We start from the raw sequence: 21,429 nt of genomic DNA on the forward strand, positions 1-21,429 counted from the left end.
AGAGCTCATGGTATCGGGCGTAGTATATTAGCATGGATTGAGGATTGGCTAACTGATAGAAGATAGAGTTGGGATAAGAGGAGCATTTTCAGGGTGGCAACCTGTAACTAGTGGAGCGGCACACGGATCCGTGCAGGGGCCACAATTATTCACAATATATATTAATGGCTTGGACAAGGGAAGTGAATGTACTATTCCCAAGATATGGGATGACACAAAAATAGGTGAGATGGCAAATGGAGAGGATGACACAAAGAGTCTGGAAAGGGATATGGACCGGATAAATGGGTGGGGAGAAACCTGGCCGATGGAATATAGTGTAGGAAAATGTGAAGTTATGCACTTTAGTAGGAAGAATAAAGGAGCTGAATATTATTTAAATGGAGAAAGACTTAGAAAGCTGAAGCTCAGAGGGGTTTGGGGATCCTCGTGCATAAATCACAAAAGGCTAGAATACAAGTTCAGTCGGTGATAGGGAAGACAAATGGAATGGTGGCCTTTATTTCAAGGGGAATGGAGTACAAAAATAGGAAAGTCTTGCTAAAACTACACAAGGCACTGGTTAGACCACACTTGGAACAGTTTTGTCCCCTTATCTAAGGAAAGACATCCTGACATTGGAGGCAGTGAGAAGGTTCACTAGGTTAATCCCGGGTATGAAGGGATTTTCTTATGAGAAGCTGTTGAGTAGATTGGGCCTATACGCATTTAGTTTTGAAGAATGAGAGGCAATCTTGATGAGACATAGAGGATTCTCAGGGGGCTTGACAGAGTAGATACTAAGAAGTTGGTTGCCCTTGTGAGAAAGTCTAGGACAAGAGGGTATAATCTCAAAATAAGGAGTCATCCATTTAAGACAGAGATGAGGAGGAATTTCTACTCTCAGAAGGCAGTGAATCTGTGGAATTCTTTTCTGCAGAGGGCTGGATCACTAAGCATGTTCAAGACTGAGATAGACAGATTTTTAATCAGTAAGGGAATCCAGACGCGATATCCATCGCAGGGTAAGGTGGGAAAGTGGAGGTGAGGACTTTCGTTTCAGATCAGTCATAATCTTATTGAATGGCAGAGCAGACGTGATGGGCCAAATGGCCTTTTGTTTCTGATTGTGGCCAACCACACTGGCCTTGCCACAGTTCTCTTGCCCTTCTCCCATCTCGGGCTACCAATTCTGTTTCGATGTATCCCTGGAGGTGCACCCCCTGCTGGTGTTTGCATGCATCTGCACCCCATATCCTAGCTGGTAGAGGACGCAGGTTTGGAAGGTGCTTTTTTTTACAGAAAGAAAAAGTACAGGTTCGATACAAATATTACCAATGAGGACATTCATTTATTGCTGCTTGAACTGTGTGCTGTGGAGACCAAGCTCTTCCCAAATGAGAAATGCCTGGAGCCCTGTGATTCAAGGAATTATTTCAGGTGCAAATACTAATCTTTTCCTAAATCTTTTCTTGCAGAGACATAAGCAACAATCAGATATCTACTTTAGAAGATGGAATTTTTGCAGATTTATTTAATTTAAGTAAAATGTAAGTTTTCAGGCGTTCGCTATTGCGTTGTCGGTGATGAAACTGTGTGCAACATTAAATCTCGACAATATGCAAACTGGATGAGCAGCTCTAACCAGCAGCCTTTTGAAATTATGGAAAGCCCTCTTTTGAATTGGTTGTTTTTAAAAAAGGGTTTGTTGCAGTGTAAGTGGCCTGATTTGACATGAAGCTAAATTTGGAGTATTAACGCACCACCCTCCTTGATCGTCATGGAGAAGAGACAAAAGCTAAAAACGGGCCGCCGTTTGGTCAAATTGTTAATGCCCTGCCTCGGGTGTATAAGCCTGCGGCCTTTACTTATCTTCTCCGTGGAAACCCGTCAAACATTGGTAAACAAGGCAACTTCACTTCACTTCACCTCATGGGGAAAAAAAGAGAGAAAATGACAGGATGTGAGGCAGGGGACAATTATACGAGGGGAAAAAATGCGCCAAGTTCAGACTCCGTCTGGAAGCTGTGAGAAAAAAAATCGAGAATTGCTGTTCCTTTCAAACCTAAATTTAGTTAGGACCGTATTATGAAACATTATTGAATATGCAATTAGTTTCCTTTCTTTGAGCAAAGTTTGCTCCATATGTGCAAATTCTGAGCTGGTGCATCATGGAAAAAATAGGATTGGGATTCACTTAATGGACTTAATTTTCCCACAAAGCTAGAGTTAATACAGCCGACATCAGATGGTTGGATTTCTCACTCTTTGCCCTCCCACACCCTTTTGCACTTGTCAAACATAGATTGCACTAATAGTGGTTTTGTACAGCTGGGGAAACAGATGTTGAGATTAACGATTTGCTTCAGCTGACGCAGTGTGAATAGTTGCGCTGCCATCAGAAGTGGTTTGGTCAGGGCAGGAGTTCAGTGTATGGCCGGCGGTCTGACTCGGGTGGCCCACAGTCACAATTTGAGCCATTCCTCATGTCCCACGTGTGGAGCCAAAGGCCACATCTTCCTCTGCCCCGCTCTCAAGCAGTTGTGCGTTGTCCAGAGTTTTCCTGGAGGGCAGTCAGGAGGGCATTAGATGATTACTTGAATAGAAACAATGTGCAGGGGTAGGGGGAAATGGCAGGGCAAAGGCACTCAGTCACGACACACGTTTGGAGAGCCGGTGCAGACGCGATGGGCCAAATGGCCTCTTTCTGCACCATGACAATTCTGTGATTGAAATCTGGGACTCCACTCGGATCAGTTACCAAGTTGGTGATGTTTGCAGTTAACCGGGAGGTACGCTGTCGAGCGTTGGGGCTGTTGTCAGTTTGTCGGGCCTGGAATGTTACAGCGGGAACTATAGGATTAGGCGAGTGTGTGGGTTTGTTTTTAGGTCCTGTGACAGTGCTTTGTTAACTGTTAACCGATGGTATACTTTGAGGAGGATGTTTTCCCTGCGGATATCAGAAGATTCAATATGCATTAGCATAGGAAACTGTCATGATATGCAGGCACACACCCACACATAATGATATACAGCCAAGCAGCTAATGGACATAGAGAACAGGACATCACCAATAAGCAGGCAGGACACTCAGGGGTGGGATCTGACTATAAAAAATACGAGGCACTCACACTCCACCTCTTTCCACTAATAAACATCTAGAGAGTCAGTCAAGGGTGTTGTTACACTCTCACACCTCCACGACGTGGCTAAGAGCTAGTCTGGTTCAGTCAGACAGAGTAACCGCACTTAAGTTATCAGAGAGTCGAGCTCACAGAGAACTGTGCTATTAGTTCAATAAACCTGATTGAACTAACTTCAAGGTCTGGAGTATCTTTCTGATCTAAACTGCATCCAGTTGCAGCCAGTGTTAGACCAGTGTACCTAACACGACAGAAACCACTCCGAGCTGCCTTAGTCTCAACATTCCAGAAGTAATGTTCAAGAAGGCGAACGAACCCTGTTCTCAGGACTCCCCATCCACGCTGTAAAGGCCCCCTCTGAAAAATGGGAAAAGGAAGTACGGAATCAGCAGTGTGCTGTCGCTAAAACAAATCCTTCATCTGTATTTACAGTGAGGAGAATTCCTCAATGCCAAGATAAACAGCATCAGGACCGATGTCCTCAGGGGAAAACCAGGCCTGTAGTCTGTTGTTTCAGGAAGCTGATGTTAAGATCTCGTCATGGGAGGTTGGTAAAGAAGGTAGCTAACCACAGTGGTGAGCTGTTCCAAGTAAAAGCAATCTTGCCATCAAGCCTCAGTGAATGCAAGTCCACAGTTTCCCTTATATGGTTACAATTTACTCAGGGAGTCTGATGTGGCACTGTGCACCCTTTACACGCATGTTGAAGTCTGGGGCTATGGTTAGTGATGAGAGGCTCTCAACACATGACTGAGCAGGAAGCTCTCCCGCTCTTATGACCTTGCCAGGGGCGTGTGTTGGAAGTATTCGCAGTTTGGCATTCAACTATTTGACCACATTATAAGCACATCTTCTTTGGACGTCAAGCCCTGTAGTTGGATTTAAACCCAGAGCTCCTGGCTTAAAGGCAAGACCCACTGCACCACAAGGCCTCATTCTTCGTTGAATGCCGAATATTAAATGCAAAGACATTACACAGAATTGCCTTGACTGTAAAGTACAGAATCAGGCCATTCAGCCCACCTTCTCCATGCCAGTGTTAATTCACCACATGAGCTTCCTCCCAATCCTTCATTATCTAACCTTATACACACAATCCAATATACACACAAAGGTGTATTATGTTGGACAAATAATTATATTTCCAAAGTCATTGGGTGGAATTCTCAGTTAGTGGGGTCCTGCGCTCCACCAGCAGTGTACCGACGCCCGCATGTTTCCCAATGGCGTGGGGTGGCCACAATAGGAAATCCCATTGGCTGACTGCTTACCTCTGTAGTAAGTGCTTACTTCTGTAGTAAGTAAAGTCACCATAGTCCCAGGTGACACTTTGAGGTATCACCCCTTTGAGCTGGTCACCATACCTTAGGCAAGGGGCTAGGATGAGAAGGTGGGGCCTTCATAAATAACCTCAACCGATACAGGAAATGAACCCACACTATTGGCCTTGGTCTGCATCTTAAACCAACTGTCCAGCCAACTGAGCTAAACCGGCCCCCATAACACAACCATCGTACAACTGTCTCACTTACGCATATCTTTGCCATTATGCCACATAAAGCATTACGAGTGGCATTTAAGGGGTGAACTGGTCATGACTTTAATAACTCAAAAGAAGCTGTTACCTGATTTTTGCTTTTCCCAAATCAAGTCAATCAATAATATCAATTCTTACTGCTTCAATATTTCAGAAACTTGAGTTTTAATGAGCTTGTTTGTGACTGTAACCTTTCCTGGTTACCAACGTGGATGAGTGAGGAGGAAGCAAATGGTGTGATCATCGTCGATAGTGAATTCATAAAGTGTGCCAAACCTTCAAAGCTGAAAGACGTGTCTGTGTTAAGTGTTAATTTTTCAAGCCTTTTCTACGGTGAGTATCAGTCACTATAACAACAGGTTAAAGTTGATCAGTTATGGCATTACGGCGGCGCAGTGGTTAGCACTGCAGTCTCACGGCGCCGAGGTCCCAGGTTCGATCCCGGCTATGGGTCACTGTCCGTGTGGAGTTTGCACATTCTCCCCGTGTGTGCGTGGGTTTCGCCCCCACAACCCAAAGATGTGCAAAGTAGGTGGATTGAACACGCTAAATTGCCCCTTAATTGGAAAAAATGAATTGGGTACTCAAAATTAAAAATATATATATTTTTAAAAATCTGATCAGTTATTATCTTGTGGGTTAGACCAAAAAGCATTGAAGTCTGTCAAGTGACTGGAGGCCAACAAGGAAACTGCGAGCTCAAAATTTGGGACTGGGTCTGTGAGATTACTGATTGAGGGAGACTTGACAGAAGGGGAGGGGGTCAATGATTGTCTTGTCTCTATAACCAGTGCCATAAACAAATTGAAAGCTCGGGCCTGTGAGCTGCGATTTGCGAAGGATGATACTATAAAAGGTAAGGACAAAGGGACAAAGCAGTAAGACAAAAACAGGGAGCCTTTAAACCTGCACTTACAATCTCTTTAAAGTGAATGAGTTGCTACAAAAAGCAGGCAATAATGGGGCTTGCCCTGAGGCTGTGAGGACCTAATTGAAGTGCAAAAACTACAAGGGACCAAGATAGAGTGGAGGTGATGACCCTATTCTTCTTGATTGAGGGGTCTGAAACAAGGGGGAATAGATTTAGGGGAAAAGTTTGGAGATTTTACAGGGGTTTCTCGGCATCCAGAGGGCAGTGAGGATCTGGAACTCATTACCTGAAAGGGTGGGCAAGCCAGAAACCCTCTGGACACTTAAAAGGTACTTGAATTGTCATAACCCACAAGGCTCCCAAAGAAAAGCTTAAAGGTAGGATTAGACTGGATGGTTCCTTGATAGCAGACATTGGTACAATGGGCCAAAGGGCCTCCCTCCCTGCTAAAGTATTTATGATTCTCAGGAGAACATCTCCGGTTTCTCCACCCTCTCCTCACAATTGCCGAGTGTATTCTATGTATGAATGATTTTTGATGTGTTTTGCATTTTGGGTTTGGATATATTCACAATGTGCTGGATGGGCTTCACACTAGAATTTCCCATTATCTTTTTTTTTCCAGGGTCTGAGTTTGCAGCCTGCTCACCTGACAGACAGTCCATAGTAAATTTAACATTGGCGGCAAAATGGATCTCCAGCAGGGAAGGCTGCATAGCATTCTGTTTTACTGAGGGTGAATTATTTGCGGCCTTGGACAATGAGAGTCATTGCCTATGTGGCTCGGAACGTGAACCAGATTCAGATTCTTTATGTATGCTAGGGGATACAGATAGAGAGTGTATTCAGGTCTGTGGTTGCACTATTATAGGACAAGCATTCGAAGTTACAGTTGCGAACTTTGCTGATCTACGCACTTTTAGCCTTTTTGAAGCCGCACGGTTGACTGTTAAACCTTTAGTTAACGTTAGCACTTTCCAGTGGGATTTTGGAGACCTGTCTCCACCTCTAAACACTACCAGCCGTGTCGTGTTCCACAAATACGGTCTCCCAGGGACATACCTGGTCAGCGTCGCATTCTCCGTAGGCAGCAAGCCTACCTCACTGCACGTGGAAATAAATGTCTCAATGCCCCCTGGAAGCCTGGAGGTGGATTGTCCTCCTGCAGTGCAGACGAACAAAAGCATTGACGTTAGGATCTATAACTGGAACAGCAACAGTGTTACAGCATCGTGGAGTGTTGCAGCATCTAATGATGACACAATAAAAGGTGAGTGAAAAGACCTACTGATTAACAAATTCCCTTTCAGAAGGTGTTGACTCCTGCTGGATATGGTGCAAAGCCTGTGGTTGTCCTTATTTTACCGAAGTAGCCCTCTTCATATTGGTAGTGTAGACAATCACAGCTGTATCTTTTTGAATGTTCCTCCCTTTTCCTTTGGAACAAGGTGACATAATCTTAATGTTAGAAATACGACATTTAGAACTGAAATTAGGTCACACATTTTAACATGGGCTGGGTGGGGGATTAGAATTCTCCTCCCTCAACATTACCCACAGCCCCCCCAACCCCCCCCCCCCCCACTCCAGCCCCCCCCCCCCCCCCCCCCCCCACACACACACACACACACCTAAGAGTACCAAGGGATATGACGCAAACACAGGCCAATGGAATTGAGGTATAGATTGGCCATGACCTAATACGTTTGAGGGCAGAATGGCCTCCTCCTGTTCCTGTGCTCTAGTAAGATGTTGGCCTGGTTTTCCCTCTCCACTTAAGGACAAACCATAGTATCGAGCACCTTGATTCAAGTCATACAATTCTTCATTAGTGATTCTGTCTCTCTATGTCACATCCTTGTCCAAGGGCTGCTAATCATGGCTTATGACGTGATATTTCTATGGGACAAGGTGAGGAGGTAGGCCCCAAGAACTACCTCAACTAGCAAAGGGATTGAGCTCACTCTGTTAGCATTATTCTACATTGTAGTCGAGTCATCTAGTTAATTGAGCTAACTTAGCGATTTTCTATTCTTGTTAGGTCAGCATCTTCATGTAGGAATGTTGCTAATTTGTGTTTCATACTTGTCATTTTCCACAGAGGCTCCATTTTGTCCATTAGGTGGACATCAGAACAACAATCACTGCTATAGGCTGGTAACTAATAGTTCCACGTGGCAAATGGCGCGTCACTTCTGTCAATCTCACAGCGATGGTGACCTGGCAATTATAAGGAGTCGAGAAATTCAGAATTTTATAGCAAACATTACAGGATGGTAAGCGAAATTTAAAAATGCATTCGGCTTGGTGTCAGATGTGTCTCATGCACTCCGTCACTTTGGGGTTTTCTCCTGTGAGTGAATCACTCTGAATAAACATTTACAACTGTGCCTTCAGCTCTCGGTCTGAAACTCTGGAATTCTTTCCCTAAACCTCTCAGCCTCCACGTAATTTTTTAGCTAATCTTTTTGTCAACTTTCCTCTTTGGGCTCGATTTGTTTGATAATCGTTCTTGTGACGCCCCTTGGGATATCTTACCACATTAAAGAGGCTAAGGAAATGCAAGTTGTTGCTGATGCCCAGAGGAGCAAACAAGAAGTCCATTTAGTCAGCACAACATATGTAGGTGATGCATTTAGGGTCAAAGAACAAGCCTATGTATGAATGATAATCACTATTTTATTCAAAGACCACTGAATGTTTGGAGCTTTCTGTTCAGTAATATGAATAGCAACAAGTGCGTCACAAGCTCAGTGAAATATGTACCAATAGTAACTTGTCATTGTCATTATAAGTGTGACATTCTTGAAGACTGCAGTTAAGCTTTAACACTTCATTCCATGGATTACACCTAAAATGCACATTCCACTTTTATCGTACTGGACCTCCCATTGAGGGTCAAAACTAAAATGAGAAGTGCGTTTTTGTTAACATCTGACTCCCCATTAACCACTTGATCAACCCCCACCCACCCAAAAAGCAACGTCTTTCTTTCTATGTCACGTAGTAAGGTATCTAACTGTGTGCAGTGTGACCCTGCTCTTACCTCCAGTTACATTGGGTCTGTGGCACAGATATAGGCCATTCCACTGGTGTATTTCAGCGTTTATGCTCCACATGAGCTTCCATCTATCCTTCTTCATTTAACTGTATCTCCATAATCGTCCATTCCTGCCTCCCTCAAATATTTGTCTGGCGTCATCCTCAAATGCATCCATGTATTTTCCAGAATTACTCCTTAGAACATAGAACATAGAACAGTACAGCACAGAACAGGCCCTTCGGCCCTCAATGTTGTGCCGAGCCATGATCACCCTACTCAAACCCACGTATCCACCCTATACCCGTAACCCAACAACCCCCCCCCCCTTAACCTTACTTTTATTAGGACACTACGGGCAATTTAGCATGGCCAATCCACCTAACCCGCACATCTTTGGACTGTGGGAGGAAACCGGAGCACCCGGAGGAAACCCACGCACACAGGGGGAGGACGTGCAGACTCCACACAGACAGTGACCCAGCCGGGAATCGAACCTGGGACCCTGGAGCTGTGAAGCATTTATGCTAACCACCATGCTACCCTGCTGCCCCTTGTGATAACAGATTCCATATTCTCATTAATCTCTGGGCAGAAAGGTTTCTCCTGAATTCTCTGATTTGTTCTCTCCTGAATTCTCTGATTTGTTCCTGGCTTCCTGACATTTATGTGTTACTTCTGGCTTTGGGCTGCAACATGAGTGGAAATGTTTTCTCTGCAACTCCCCGATCAAACCCTTTGATTATCTTAAATAGCTCAAGTCAAGCTATCCCCTCAGCCTTTTCTTTTCTGGGGGAAAAGCTGTATGATAATCGGAGTCTGTGAGTTTGGCCTGGCCAACTCTCTGCAGAGGTTTAATTGCTGACATTCCACTTGCATTGCTTTCCCGGTGGGTTATTCCCTATCACTTGAATCACATTCCAAAGAGGCCTTCCCGCTGTTTTATTTTGTAACCCTTTTATGATTGCTCCAATCTTGGTTTTTTTTTATTGCAGCGAGCATCCTGTGTGGATAGGTCTCAGTGATACTGCTGGTGCTGGAACACTGCAGTGGGTGGACAGGTCTACCCTCGAAAACTTTCAGGACTGGTTGCCTGGGCAACCAAATATGCTACTCAGTAATACCTGCGTGCTTATGGGCGAAAACCTTGCAGGAGAATGGAAGACAGACCTCTGTACCATGAGAAGAAGTTTTGTTTGTGAATACAGAGCTGGAGGTTTGTGAATAAAATTACCACGTTAAATTAAACATTATTCTTAACCAAGTACCAGTCCAGGGCTCCATCTTGCTTCTTCAGAATGCAATGGCGATGACTTTTTCTTCCTAATCTTTTTCCACCCTTCCCCCATTCCTTTGTGGTGCCATATTTGGGCACGGTTTCTTGGGTGCCATGTTTTCATACCCGAGTCAGGAGCACTCCGCTTGGTTGCCATGGGTGAGATCAGCTAATTCAGCACCATTAAAGCAGGGTTACAGTTTAACTTGGCTACAGGGTGGGAAGATTTCTTCTCATCACTATTCTCCATGCAAGGTTTATTATCAAATACATCATGACAAGTTCACAATAAGTAGAAGGTACAACACGTTCAGTGTAACTATCACCGCATTTAAGACTCACAAAATAATTCAATAATTTATAATGAGGAGAAATATCTTTGGACAATGACTCATTTTTGAATTAAAAAATGCTTTGTTTTGCAGTCATTTTGCAACCATTTACAAACTTTTCTTTGACAAGCATTTTGTTTTTTTACAAAGCAGAAAAGATACCGGGTGCCGATTACTATTTGTTGGGATCTCCGGCATTTAGTACCCATTTACCTGTGAAGAATATCACCGTGAACAACAGTGCGCTGACACCTACAGGACTGGTGGAGGTTAGTGATTATATATCTCTGTCACATTTTGATAAAGGGTCAGTTTCTAAAGGATTTCATTGGCCTTCATTGCGAGATGTGGAGATGCCGGCGTTGGACTGGGGTGGGCACAGTAAGAAGTCTTACAACACCAGGTTAAAGTCCAACAGGTTTGTTTCAAACACGAGCTTTCGGAGCACTGCTCCTTCCTCAGGTGAATGGAGAGGTATATACCTCTCATACCTCTCCATTCACCTGAGGAAGGAGCAGTGCTCCGAAAGCTCATGTTTGAAACAAACCTGTTGGACTTTAACCTGGTGTTGTAAGACTTCTTACTGTGTTCATTGCGAGAGGTTTCGAGTATAGAAGCAGGGATGTGTTGCTGCAATTATACAGGACCTTGGTGAGGCCACACTTGGAGTATTGTGTGCAGTTTTGGTCTCCTTCCCTGAGGAAGGATGTTACTGTTCTCGAGGGAGTGCAGCAAAGGTTTACCAGACTGATTCCAGGGATGGCAGGACTGTCATATGAGGAGAGATTGACTAGGTTGGGATTGTTCTCGCTGGCGTTCAGAAGAATGAGGGGGGGGATCTCATAGAGACTTATAAAATTCTAACAGGACTAGACAAGGTAGATGCAGGGAAGATGTTACCAATGATGGGTGTGTCCAGAACCAAGGGTCACAGTCTGAGGATTCAGGGTAAACCATTTCGGACAGAGATAAGGAGATATTTCTTCACACAAAGAGTGGTGAGCCTATGGAATTCATTACCACAGGAAGTAGTTGATGCTAAAACTTTGAATATATTCAAGAGGCGGCTGAATATAGCACTTGGGGAGAATGGGTCAAAGGCTATGGGGAGAAAGCAGGATTAGGCTATTGAGTTGGATGATCAGCCATGACCGTGATGAATGGCGGAGCAGGCTTGAAGGGCCAAAAGGCCTCCTCCTGCTCCTATCTTCTATGTATCTATGAATGTGTCAGGAGATGGTGACATGAGTGTGTTTGCAAAGTGCGCATTTTATGGTTGGTGTAGTATAGGGTCTGGCACTTAAAGGATTAATGTGGGACTGAGTACAGCACTGCCACACAGTGATGTGACAGAATACTATTTTTTTGCAAAAATGTACTTTATTCATAAAATATCGAAAAGGAAAATGACAAACATTTCAAGTTGTCATCACTGGAAAGTGCAATGGTGTTCACATTTTCTATAAAGATCAAAATGCATTCCGAGGCGCTTCAATTCAATAAGTAGAACACTACAGACGTTTCAAAATGGTAATTACAAAAAGAACAATTAGGTTCAAGTTATCTACATCGGTCACTCTTCAGGTGCTTTGACATAGTTGCGTTTACTATACCCAGTCAAGAACAAGCTTACAGTCCGAGATCACATGATGCACACCTCAGGGTGAATCTAGTGTTGGACAGAGACGTGTGCACAAGCCAGCATGGAGCCAGCTCCTAGTTTGAACCCTTTATTCCATATATCTCTATAGTCCTTGTCGTCAATAAGTACATAAAGTTAACCTACTTAAGACTGCAAAGGCTTCATTAAGACCCACCGAACAGTATCCAACACCCTGCAACAGTTGGCAGATTTTGAAAGCTGAATTTTCCTTGCATAATGTGGAAAGAAGGAAAAATATTGCATTTCTGTGGAGCGGATCACAGGACATTATATGGCTCATGAAATATTTTTGAAGTTCAGTCACATAGCAGATTCCGACATAAGGTAATGAACAGATTATTTTTATTGGGTGTTGCTTGAGGGAATTCAGACATTTTTTCATTACTTTAAGAGAGAAATAGGTTTTGATAGTCTCTGTACAGTTCCTGGTCTCACACTGCACAATGGCCCTTTACACAGCAGCCTCACAGACGCTCACATAGGATGTTGTGGGAAATGAATAATGCCATGATAAGTGAAATAGGGGTAGTGCTCAGGGGCAATTGAGATGTTACTGCAGTGCAATTCCCATACATGCCCGAGGCTGAGGCTGAGATGTCAGGGTAGTTTTCAATTTATCCACCAAAGCATTAACCTTGTTTTGCCTGCCTAATGTAGCTTTTCATCCCATAGAAGCCAGCTAAAGTTACCTGGCAATCGACTCCACCAAGATAGCACACCCTAGGTGATAGGTGGTAAGGGTGAAGATTACCCCTGTAATTATGGGGCAGCTTAGAGGGGGTTTTAGAAAGAAAGAAGTAGCCTGCATTTATATAGCACCTTTCGTGTGCTCGGGACATCCTAAGTAACAGCGCATCAGCACGGTAGCATTGTGGATAGCACAATGGCTTCACAGCTCCAGGGTCCCAGGTTCAATTCCGGCTTGGGTCACTGTCTGTGCGGAGTCTGCACATCCTCCCCGTGTGTGCGTGGGTTTCCTCCGGGTGCTCCGGTTTCCTCCCACAGTCCAAAGATGTGCAGGTTAGGTGGATTGGCCATGATAAATTGCCTTTGTGTCCAAAATTGCCCTTAGTGTTGGGTGGGGTTACTGGGTTATTGGGATAGGGGGAGGTGTTGACCTTGGGTAGGGCGCTCTTTCCAAGAGCCGGTGCAGACTCGATGGGCCGAATGGCCTCCTTCTGCACTGTAAATTCTATGATCTATGATCTAAGTACATGCGACGTGCATTATCTGTTGTAGTGTAGGGAATGGGGGTTGACAATTTGAGTTTGGTAAGATCCCATGGACTGCAATGTGATAAACGATCAGGTAATCCATTTTAGCAATACCGGTTGAGGCACCAGGGAGAACTCCCTTATTCTTCTTTAAAATAGTGTCATGAGATATTTTATGCCCAACTAAGAGGGCAGACGGTGCCTCAGTTTAGCATCTATTCAAATGGCTGTGGGCTGGATTCTCCAGCCCCCCAGCCACGTGTTGTTCGGTGGCTTGGCGATTCTCTGTTCCTGCAACTTGTCAATGGGATTTCCCATTGATGCCACCACCCATGCCGCCAGGAAACCCGGGGGTGGGGGTGCGCTGCCAGCGGGAAAAGAGAACCTCAATGGCCGGAGAATTCTGGTCAGTAACTCCAACAGCGCAGCAACCCCTTTGTACACCGTTATCAACTTGGATTGCACGCTCAAGCCCCAGTTTGTAGTTTGCAACCACAAGACTTAAAGCTAAGCATGCCCGCACTAAGCCATGGCTGATAAATTACTCTGTTACTAGATGATATACCTGCTTGACAGTAATGTGTGCTGTCATTGGCTTGTCAAAAATAGCAAATGTTCCCCCAGTAAGCTATTGATAGTTTGTCGAGAATTTACTGCAGGTAAATGCAATTTTTCGTTAGAAACGGGAGAAGGGAGGTGAATATGTTTCGCCTCCTCCAGTTGCTAATCTTTTTGTTTATACTTTGGTCTCGTAGCTCATGGTCTTCCCAGGCCTTTGGTTCAATCATAAAGGTTTCGTGTCAGTGGTTGAATTGGCCACACAAAATCTGAACCACACTGTCCGGGTGATATTTCAGATCTACCGACCAAGATGTACTGAAAACAGCATGCACCTTGTGACACCAGGTAACAGCTTAACAATGGGAGTCACTGCTTCAGAAAGCAACACTTGCCAACCTCATTCCTTTTCATGTAAATAATCAGAAAAGTGCATAGTCTCCAAATAAATTTGTGGAGAGACCTCAAATTCTTAGTTCAAGTGGACAACAATTATATAAATGCATTTTACATCCAGCACATCCACATGCGTTTCCTCCCATTACATCAGCAAATCTTTCTATCCCCTTTTTCTCTCTTGCACTCGTCTAATTTCCTTTTGAAAGCAATCATCCTATTTGCCTCAGCCACTTCCTGTAATGCTGAGCTTCACACACATATATAAAAAGTTACATAGTGAGTCCACATGCATACATTTATATTCCACGCAAAATTATATGCACATGATTGTATTAGAAATGTTAACAAAATATCAACTGAAAATGTATATCTTTTCTTTGAAATTGTGTTGGAGAAACTTTCCAAAAGTATATATCCTTTCAAAACCATTGGGCAATTTTTCCTTCCAGATGATGAAGAAACGTGCTCGTCATTTGCTTTTTGCTTACCTCAAACTCGCAGCAACACCACCCATGGCTGCGCCAATGATACCAAATGGTGCAGCTTGGCTGAAACGTGCTTGCCGCTCAGAAGACCCTGCGGCACTGATGTCTTTGTTAGGTGTCCGAATTTACTCCCGCCACACTTCAGTAGAAACCATCCAAGTTATGATCTTGTGACGGAGGTTTCCTGCACGGTGCCAGCCAAGAGCTCAACGCATTATGTAGTAAGAGCATCTTTCCCTTTCGTTATTGTTGCATTTGGTGTCTTTTCCATTTCTGTTTGTAGCCTAGACTCCAGTCAGTTTTTAACATCATCTTAAGGCAGCGAATCGGCTGGGTCTGTCGATGGGCAAACAGCCTGCTTACCTAAATCAAAGGTGTGACTGCTTAAATGTGCAAAACTGCCACCCTGAAGAGATTTCCATTTCCAGATGTGAATGGATAACCTGTCCCAACCATCCTTAATGAGACCGCTGAGGCCATTTACAAAACAGCTTGGGAAATGTCACTCTTTTGGAGGAGGGTTCGAAGGCTCAGGAGGAGCAGGGGTTAATTCTCCTTGGCATCCCTCCCCCCTCTCACTCCTTCAAAAGCAACGGCACCCTGTCACCGGCCTGTTTGAATACTGCACCCTCTCCTCGGCCCCCTCAAATTGGGTCTGCCAACCAGCTGAAGTTGGCGACTGGCCAGTTTCCCCCACATTCTCACTTAACCGGCACTCTGTCCATAGTACCCACCCTCAAGCTGGCTTGGCACCAATGGGCAAGCAAGCACAGGCTCGCCACTGACTCAAGGTGATGTCGAAAATCACATCCCGGCCACCCCTTCCCGTCCCAACTTCAGTCCTGCTAGTTCTGAGTCTTATGTGAGTTTTGTTAACTTTTCTGCTCATCCTCAAATTCCAAGCTACCAGTTAGATCATGACTACTGTCTAACCATCATTACCAATGCCAGCATGTTTCCTTCCGCAGAACTTAATGGCTAAATATTAGCAGGCTATTGGAAAAATAAGTTTGTAATTTTTCTCCATGTTAAGCTACTGCTGACGAATGAAAGGATTGAAGTGCAGTCCAATGACATCATAGCCATTCAACACGATGGCAAGCCCGGAAGCTTCTTACAGTGCCAACAGAATGATTCGTCACCCTGGCAACAGAGTTACTTCAGTATAATCTATCCCAGTGGGAGCAGGAATCTTTGGGAAAACCTGACTGATAGCAACTGGACAGATGGCACTGTGTGCAACTTGCGTGTGCTCTACACTCACAGGCAAGAAACTATTGCAAGTAGTCCATTGCTTCGTGACGGGCAGCAATCACCAGGCGTTTATACCTACCAAGCAACGGTGGAAAACAAACCATTCTCCAGCAATGCATCCTGCACGGTTCAGGTTGTGGCATCAATTACCGACCTCAGTGTTATTTACCCGCCCAAACAAAATGGCGTGATCTATGTGCCGAAGAATGAAGCTATCATCATCGTTAAGGTTAAATCATCTGACAGGACATCAACAAGCTGGTCCGGGAGCAACCAGAATTTCAGCTGTGAGGCAACGTGCCCCTCGGAGCTGTCCTCCAACTGCGAAAAGGATAATAATACCTGTTTCTCGCGTATCCCGCTGGCTTTCAAAGATTGCAATCTAACAAGTATCGTCATCACCGCAAAGAACAAGGTTAGCTCTGTCAACAAGACAGTTACAGTGAAAGCTGAAGATTCAATCGAAGGACTGATGATATTGCCTGACCCAAGCGTTCGGGTGTTGTCCAACTCTCTGGTGGTAAGATATGTTTTATACTTTTAGCGGAGTCCTTCTTTAACCTGTAGCTCTTTTCAAACATTATTTTAAATCAAAAGTCCAGCCACATTTATCGACAGTATTGATTATTTTAACGCACAATGGTGAAGTACTGAGATTACCAGTCATCGTCAGAGCAGCAGATCTTAACCCCTCATTGCCATGGTCGTCTTCCAACGTCAGGGCAGGTTGCCAAAGTGTAAATTGTCAAGATTGGGGAACTTTGTTAATGCAAGCAGTTCAGCAATGCTAATCTTTAATCTCTGGTCCATGTGGTAATGGATGGGTTAAAAGTCTTTCCCGGTAGAAATGGTGTCGGGGTTTTATCATCGAATCATAGAATTTACAGTGCCAAGGTCTACTTGCCAGCTCATTAAAAACTTTTCTTGCCCCTCTATTCAGCACCAGGACAGGGAAGCATCCTTTTAATTGGCTGCTGCTGGTAAAATACCCCTCACAATTCTACTACTTGTCCAGTTGGGCCCAGGATCCACCTTTGGTCCTGGAGGCGCGACCCATACCGCAGCGGTTAAATTCCAGCCAGTGTTATTGGTGAGCCGGAATGTGTGGAATCATACTCTTCATAAAGGCAGGCTTGCATTGTATTGTGCTTTTCATGACCGACAGACATCTCCAAGCGTTTTACTGAATATAAAGTACATTTGAGGTGCAGTCATTGTTGTGTTGTAGGGAAAAATCCCTTGTGCCAGTGCATTCAAGAGGTTGAGTCTCAAGGCAAGGTTCAAATCATTTTTACTGTATTGTACAAGTTCTGAAGTCCTTCAGGGACACCCACGCAGCCAGCTCCTAACAATGGCTTGACCACGGTGATCTCGCCGATATGCAGACGAGGTTCAATATTTATAGAGAGTACGAGCATTTGCAAGGTTATGGCGGGCTTTTGCCGTTTTACATTTGAATAGTACAGATAAATAGTACAGATACATGATTTCCCGGGCTTCCTGACTCTGACGTCAATGTCTCGTTATCTGCTTGGTTTTAATAGGTGTTCCCTTGACTTACAATGGAGTCCCATTATCTCTATGCTGTACCTTGATTAGGTGTTGAGTGTGGTTCCTGGGTCAACCTGGGAATCTATTGTGTCAGCCTCCTGTTTGATAGGATTTGTGTCTGTGTGTAAAACTAATCTAATCAATATATTTAATCCGTAGGTTTCTTTTGCCTGCCTGGGTCATTTTGGTTTTACAACATTTCATTTTATAACATTTCATTTTATAAGTCTTAGTTTTAATCAAAATATATATATATCTGCCCCACTGTCAGGATCTTGACTCGCAGATATCCCGATCTTCTGGCCATGGTGCCGTTTTAAGATGCAGCTTCATGCTGTTGCTAGGCAGATTATAGATTCTCCATTTTGTTCGAAAAAGGTTTCTCAGCTGTGCAAAAATGGGATTCAAACGAATGCCCATCCCTTTACATCATAAATGGTGCCAATCAGTCCAATAAATGAAGAATGCTTTGATGATGTAAATATTAATACGAATCCAATATAGCCTTAAAAAATGTCCTACTTCAGTTGTCATGTAGGAAATGCAGCAAGTAGATTCAACTTGTAATCTGAGAGGAGCCTACGTGACCGTCTGAAAGTTTCCTGCTGGCTAATTTCAGGGGACTATTTGGGGCTGGTAAAGATGTATAGAGCTGCACCCAACCTGTAGTTAACCTGACCTGGTAATTATTGTTGCTATTCCTACAGAACTACTTTTAACTTTGGGTGACAGCGTAAACTGGACATATAATAATAATTTTTATTAATGTCACAAGTAGGTTCCCATTAACACTGCAATGAAGTTACTGTGAAAATCCCCGAGTCGCCACACTCCTGCGTCTGGTCGGGTACACCGAGGGAGAATTCAGAATGTTTTGGGACTTGTGGGAGCAAACTGGACGAAATCCACGCAGACACAGGGAGGACGTACAGACTCGACGCAGAACCCGGATCCCTGGCGCTGTGAAGTAGCAGTGCTAACCACTGTGCTGATTCAAATTGGGAATATTCTCCTTTGTCTTTATTCTTCCCAAGCACGGAAACCTCACACAAACTTTCAGAGATATTCCATGTAAAACACTGCTGAACCGTGGGAATGAGGAGCTACTTCAGGAGAAGGCCTGTGTAGAATGCAGAATAAACAAAAATAGCAGGATATCATACAGCATAGACAGAGGCCATTCAGCCCATCGTGCTGATGCCAGCTCTTTGAAATAGCTAGCTCATTAGTCCCAGTCCCCTGTGCTTTCTGCATGGCGCCTACAATCTTTCCCATTTCAACTCCTCCTTCCGGTACCATGCACTAAATGGGCATTGACAAGCATGGACTTCCATTGGTTCCATAATTATGATTGGCAAAGCACTGTAGTGGTTTGCAATTGCATTTTGTAGTGTGGCTGACCAGGAAACTCTCCCACTCTTACCACCTGCCATCAGATGTATTGGAGGGATTTATGGGCTGATAATTAATCTGTGCGACAACGTTATGAACGCATCTTCCATGACTATCGAGTCCTGAAGCGGGACTTGAACCAAGAGCTTCTGGTCCAGAGATGGGGACGCTACCAATGCACCACAAGCCCGTCTCCATTTTGACTGCATGTCCAATTTCCTTTCTGAAAGCTACTTTTGAATCTGTTTCCAGATTCCAGAGCGGCTGGTTTAGCACACTGGGCTAAATCGCTGACTTTTAAAGCAGACCAAGGCAGGCCAGCAGCACGGTTCAATTCCTGTACCAGCCTCCCTGAACAGGTGCCGGAATGTGGCGACTAGGGGCTTTTCACAGTAGCTTCATTGAAGCCTACTCGTGACAATAAGCGATTTTCATTTCATTTCATTTCATCCTTTCAGACTGTGTATTCCAGATCCCCACAACTCACCGTACAATGGAATGTCTCCTCATTTCCCCACCTGGGTCTTTTACCAATTACCTTAAATCTGTGCCCTCTGGTTACCAACCCATCAGCCAGTGGAATCAGTTTCTCCTTATTTACTCCACGAAAGCCTTTTAGGATCTTGAAAGCATCGATTAAGTCTGCCCGTAACCTTCTCTGCCCCAAGAACAATCCAGGAACTACTACACTTCACACCTCATCTCATCCTGTAGAGTTGTTGTGATGATCCTTTTGATCATTCCTGATAATTGATAATACTTGGACATAAAACTTATCTCGAATTTACAGAGGTTATAAACAGTAAAGTCTGCAAACAGGGTTGTACAGCATCCATTTCAATCCAGAACTGTTTAAACTGTATTTCTGTGTCTAGAGCTATACTGCGAGAGTGAGTGCTGGAACAAATGTCATGTTTAAATGGACTGTTGACGACAAGGCATCTTTCATACATTACAATCAAATATACAAAGTTATCTACCGAACCGAAGCTGTGTACAAACTCTCGGTAAGTAGAAGTGGTGGCTGGAATAGGTGATGTTATTTTTTTCAGGTTAATCTTCATTATTCTTACACCCTGACTGTTTGAAAATGTTTTTGACCAGAGCAGTAAGATTTCCTGTCATGCTGAAAGGGTACATATTACTGCTGGGTAAATGTGAAGCTTTCTTACATACTGGTATTATCAGGGGCCAATGTGGTGCCAATGTCCCTCAGTCAGTCTTACAAAGAACAATACAGCACAGGAACAGGCCCTTCGGCCCTCCACAAGACTGGACCGGTCATGATACCACCCTTGGCTAAAGCCCTCAGCACTTCCTAGTGCCTTATCCCTCCATACCCATCCTATCCATGTATTTGTTGAGATGCCTTTTGAACGCCGTTAATGTATCTGATTCAACAACCTCCCCTGGCAACGCGTTCCAGGCACTCACTACCCTCTGTGTAAAAAACCTGCCTCGCACATCGCCTCTAAACTTTGCCCCACGGACCTTAAACCTATGCCCCTTGCTGACTGACCCCTCCACCCTGGGGAAGAGTGCCTGCCTATCTACTCTATCCATGCCCCATATAATCTTGTAGACCTCTGTCAGGTTACCCCTCAACCTCCGTTGTTAAATTGGCAGGTTGAAGACCTCCACGCCCACTGAGCTGAATGTATATACCAGAGACGCGGGCCACACATAAGTAGATAGGAAGTCATGTTGGCCTTTATTATAAGGGGTGGTTGGAGTATAACAATATAGGAACATAGGAGCAGGAGTAAACTATACAACCTCCCAAGCCTGCTGCACCATACAACTAAATCCATCACTGATCATCTACTTCAACACCATTTTCCCACACGATCTCCATATCCCTTGGTGTCATTAGTATCCAGAAACCATCAGTCTTCAACATACTCATGGTGTGGAGATGCTGGCGTTGGACTGGGGTGAGCACAGTAAGAAGTCTTACAACACCAGGTTAAAGTCCAACAGGTTTGTTTCAAACATTAGCTTTCGGAGCACTGCTTCACCTGAGGAAGGAGCAGTGCTCCGAAAGCAAGTGGTTCAACATACTCAGTGACGGAGCTTCAGCAGCTCTCTGGGGTAACGAATTCCAAAGATTCACTGCCCTCTGTGGAAATAAATTTCTCCTCATCTCAGTGGCACCTCACCTCTCGATGGCCCACCCCCTTATTCTGAGACTGTGACCCCAGGTTCATGACCCCCAACCTTGGACAGGGGCAACACCCTTTCTGCGTGCCCCCTGTCTGTCCCTTTAAGAATTTTGTAAGTTTCAATGAGATCACCTGTCATTCTTCAGTACAGACCCAGAAACCAGGCTTTGATGTGGATGTCTTGCTGCAATTATTCTGGGCTCTGGTGAGGCCACACCTGGAAAACTGTGCACAATTCTGGCTCCCCTTGGAGGGGGATTTGAGGAAAACGATTTTCACCCAGAGGCTGGTGGGAAGCTGGAATGCACAGCCTGGGAGGGTAGTTGAGGTAGAAAACCTCACAAACTTTAAAAAGTATTTGGACGAGCACTTGAATGTCATAACATTAAAGACTAGATTAGAGTAGTATTTTTTGTTGGTGCAGGCTTGATGGGCAGAAAGGCCTCCTCTGTACTGTATGATTCTATAATCTATGATTCTTATCATAGCAGAAATATGTTTTGCCTTAGAGGGGAACAGATTCTCTCGGTTGTTCCCTGGGTTGGAGGGGTTGTCCTATAAGGAGAGATTGAG

The 21,429-nt window shown here is 44.4% G+C and overlaps 1 protein-coding gene across 2 annotated transcripts in view; it reads left to right on the forward strand.

Moving 5' to 3' along the window:
• Positions 1-21,429, forward strand: part of pkd1a (polycystic kidney disease 1a) — a 203,514-nt gene that overhangs the window by 81,427 nt on the left and 100,658 nt on the right. Inside the window, exons 4-13 of one of the 2 annotated variants that reach the window (XM_038819565.1) lie at positions 1,458-1,529; positions 4,814-4,992; positions 6,156-6,800; positions 7,632-7,806; positions 9,566-9,786; positions 10,332-10,447; positions 13,811-13,961; positions 14,462-14,718; positions 15,531-16,271; positions 19,570-19,701. In XM_038819565.1, the coding sequence (XP_038675493.1) occupies positions 1,458-1,529; positions 4,814-4,992; positions 6,156-6,800; positions 7,632-7,806; positions 9,566-9,786; positions 10,332-10,447; positions 13,811-13,961; positions 14,462-14,718; positions 15,531-16,271; positions 19,570-19,701 (2,689 nt within the window). The remainder of the gene's footprint in view (positions 1-1,457; positions 1,530-4,813; positions 4,993-6,155; positions 6,801-7,631; positions 7,807-9,565; positions 9,787-10,331; positions 10,448-13,810; positions 13,962-14,461; positions 14,719-15,530; positions 16,272-19,569; positions 19,702-21,429) is intronic. The other variant, XM_038819566.1, reaches the window with a different exon arrangement.

The sequence above is a fragment of the Scyliorhinus canicula genome, chromosome 15 (assembly GCF_902713615.1).
Source record: "Scyliorhinus canicula chromosome 15, sScyCan1.1, whole genome shotgun sequence".
Lineage (NCBI taxonomy): Eukaryota > Metazoa > Chordata > Chondrichthyes > Carcharhiniformes > Scyliorhinidae > Scyliorhinus > Scyliorhinus canicula.